This window comes from Nicotiana sylvestris, chromosome 1 (assembly GCF_000393655.2).
Source record: "Nicotiana sylvestris chromosome 1, ASM39365v2, whole genome shotgun sequence".
Taxonomy (NCBI): Eukaryota; Viridiplantae; Streptophyta; class Magnoliopsida; order Solanales; family Solanaceae; genus Nicotiana; species Nicotiana sylvestris.
Window position 1 is genome coordinate 25,162,280 of NC_091057.1, and position 3,908 is coordinate 25,166,187.

The following is a 3,908-nucleotide window of genomic DNA, read 5'->3' on the forward strand; positions in this document are numbered from 1 at the left end:
TATAGCGTGTAATTAAAAAACGTTATACGGAAAAAAATTCCATACCTCCGGCTAGCCATTTTCTATATAAAGTAATTAGAATTTTAGGAAAATTCGTTCGCATAAAATTCTAACTCCCGTTCAATTTTTTCTTGTTGTTAAATTCTGAAGCATTTTTTTCATAATGTCTGAAGAGCGTAGAATAAGAGTTTCATTATATTGGGGGGGGGGGGTGAGGTTGTGATGGAGAATAACTCTGTGAGGTATAGTTTATCACCACAGGGTCATGTTAAATTACCACTTACAATAGAGTACGATAAATTGATATCGGTTTTATGCAAAAAATGGGTGTGAGGAAACGTTCAATGATACTTAAAGTAACCAGAAGATATTCATATTCTGTCACTCCGCAAGGGGCTGCTTTTTACTCGGAGTTAAACATCTACGATGATGAAACTTTGAGGGATTTTCTTAGGACTTCGGATAAATACCGGGAATATCTTGTAATCAAAATGTTGGATATGTACGTCAAGGTCGAAGACGTTCCAAACAATGAGGTTGCCGGACAGGTTCCGAATAACCTCCGGTCATCGGGTGGCTATTCTGGAGAAGTTTTTGCCGGACAGGTTCCGGATGAAAGAGTTTTCCTTGATTTAAACTTATCCCCACCTGGTTTACATAATTCACAAGACGAGTGGTAAGCTTCAATTGTCCTTTGTGTTACGATGTACATTTTTGTTGTATTGAATTTGTATTAATGCTCATATATTTAATAGGGGGTACATGCCGGATATGAATTTTACAAATTATGAACCCAAGCATCGTTTTGGTGCGTTGGATCATGGTTGTCCATCCGGGAGACATCACCTAAATGAAAATGTCCATCATGGAATTTTATCACATTACGACTTGTAAGTGAAGTGATACAGCTATATGGAATGTATTTAGTAAATCCAGTATCTTATTATTTTGTTGATTGTGCAGTGAAAACGAGCAAGTTGAACCAAATGTACTCACTCAATTGCCTGAAGACGACGTATTAAATTGGGATATGGCAGATGCACAGAGTGAGGAAGAGAACAGTGATTACGACAACAATGCTGATGAATCTGGAGATAAGACACCCTTTCCTCGTGAGGATGGTGATGAGGAGGATGAGCAGGAAGGACCTGATTTGACGAGAAAGTACGCTCCACCCCCCAGGCGAAGAGTGTATGAGTCTTAAGTGTCGTTTCATTCAAAGGAGATTCCTTACCTGGATAACTTGCCAAACATGCTGGATGTGGAAGCTCTTACAAGGGATTTTGATGAAATTTAGACAGCAATGTGAGATGCATTTAAACCAATGGTGCTGGCAAAGGGCATGCTTTTTCCTGATAAAGCACGCCTAAGCAGGGCTTGTAAAATGCACAACGTAAAAGAGTGTCGTGAGATGACGGTATGGGAGTCAAGTCCGGTTGTATACAAGGTTGTTTGTCGTAGGTGATTTTGGCCATGTCATTTGATGTTGCGTGCGAGCAAGAAGAAGACAAGACTGTAGAAAGTGGGTAAATACATTCCCACCCACACATGTGAAATGGACACATTCAACGGGAATCACTCCAACTTGGATATTTACTTGATTTCTCTTGTTCTTATTCCACACATCGAAGCGTCCATAAGGTATAAAATCAAAGAGTGCATTACAACAGTCCACCAGGAACATGGACATACCATTACTAAAAGAAAGGTATATCTCGGGCGTAAACGAGCGTTTGAAATAGTCTATAGTAACTAGGATAAGTCATTTGCAGATCTGCCTAGGTACATGGCTGCACTGCAGCAATTTAACCCCGGGACGGTTGTTGAATGGAAGCTAGAGCGAATTCTGGGTAAATCAAAAAATATATATATATTCAATTACGTGTTCTGGGCGTTTAAACCAACAATTGATGGATTTTCGCATTGTCGGCCCATAATATCCATAGACGGCACTCATGTCTATGGAAAGTACGATATCAAGCTGTTGATAGTTGTGGCAGTAGATGCTAATGGACAGATATTTCCTCTAGCTTTTGCTATGTGTGCCAATGAAAGCCAAGAGACGTGGACGTTGTTTTTGAACCACTTGAAAGAGCACGTTGTCGGTATTTGTCTAATATCTTATCGGCATGGTGGTATCTTAAGTTCTGTGGAGAACTTGCCTGCATGGCAAGAACCTTATGCCTACCATCGTTACTGTGCTAGGCACCTTAAAGCCAATTTCCAGAAGGCATATTCCAGCAAGGATCTGCATGATTTGATGTGGATGGCAGCAACAGACCACCAACAGTATAAATTCTAGAGGCACATGGAATATATCATGCAAGAAGACGAGGCAGCCTATCATTGGTTAATGCGACAAAACCCTGAAAAGTGGATTTTGCTTGCGGATGGTGGCAGATGATAGGGAACTCTGACTATAAATGTGTCAGAGTCTTTCATTGAGTTATTGAAGTCGGCAAGAGGATTGCCTGTCACATCCATGGTGCGGATGTCGTTCAAGCAGATGGCAGAGAGGTTTGTTGAAACGTCTGTAGCTGCAACATCATTGATGGAAAGGGGTGTTGAATTTATGCCAGTGCCGATGCATAGATTTGAGAAATACAGACGACGAGCACATTGGCATTCATTTTTGCAGTATGATAATGAAAGAAATATTTTTGAAGTTCGCACCGTTATCTATCAAAATCGGGGTAATAATGTACATATTGTAAATGAATCTATAAGGTTATGCTCTTGTGGGAAATGGTCCATCTCCATATGCCTTGCTCACATGCCATCAAGTGCTTTCAACAAGTTGGTTTAGGTGTAACCAACTATGTTGATCAACAATATAGTGTTGCGAAGTACCTAAACACATATAGTGGGCAGTTGCAGCCAGTGGGTGCTGAGCATTATTGGCCGCCTGAACCATTTAAAAGGTGTGTACCAAGTCCTAGTTGCGTCGAATACAGGTGAAGAAGAGAACGCGTATACGGAACCAAATGGATGTTAGTGATACCGTTTATGCGTGCAGATGTGGTATATGCTCGTAAACAGGACACGACCATCAAAAATGTCCTTTGGGTGGCAATAGTAATCAAGCTCGTGGTGGGTGTTCTTCTATTGCCTAACTATCAATGAGTTTGTGTTGTAATATTTAGTTGTTTTGTTTATATTGCAATATTTATAAAATAAAATTGTGTTTGTTATTTATGAGTTGAATTTCTCCATTTCAGTTTTTAATGATAATAAAAAAAATTTATATATTCAGAAGAACTGGAAACAACATTGAAATTTCATAAATCTGATTAATTTATGTGTGTGTGTTGTCTTGTCGATCTGATAAAGCTGCCCAATTGACAAAAAGTTGTTTTGTACCCGTCAGAACATTTAACACGCAAGGCATAGTGCGGGTAAATACTACGTTATGTCTATATATAGCGCGGTTAAATAGTACGTTATGTGTGTGTGTTTTCTTGTCGATCTGATAAAGGTGCCCAACTAACATAAAGCTATTTCGTACCCATCAGAACATTTAACACGCAAGGCATAGCACAGGTAAATACTACTTTATGTCTATATATAGCGCGGTTAAATAGTACATTATGTATGTTGTCTTGCCTATAAATGACGAGCTCATTCTACATATTTTCTGCGCTAAAAAATAACTAATAGCAAATCTTTCAAGAAAAGCATGTTTTTTTAACAGAAAAATCTCTCAACATCTTTATGTACCAAGGTGCAAGTGCGGAAAAAAATGCCAGATGCAAAGTTGTTGGGATAATGGTGAAGCTGGACGCCGCTTCTGGGAATGTTTGAACAAGTTTTATAAGGTTCCTGGCGAACCTATTTGCGATTTTGAGGTATGGATTGATGAACCCTGTCATCAGGAATACTATAAAGAATTGTTGAACGATATTAATGAT

The 3,908-nt window shown here is 39.2% G+C and overlaps 1 protein-coding gene across 1 annotated transcript; it reads left to right on the plus strand.

The window, feature by feature from the left end:
- The first annotated feature begins 1,786 nt into the window (after positions 1-1,786).
- LOC138891269 (uncharacterized) lies at positions 1,787-2,302 on the plus strand. Its single transcript, XM_070174570.1, has one exon. The coding sequence runs from the start codon at positions 1,787-1,789 to the stop codon at positions 2,300-2,302; it is 516 nt and encodes a 171-aa protein (XP_070030671.1).
- The last annotated feature ends 1,606 nt before the right edge of the window (positions 2,303-3,908 follow it).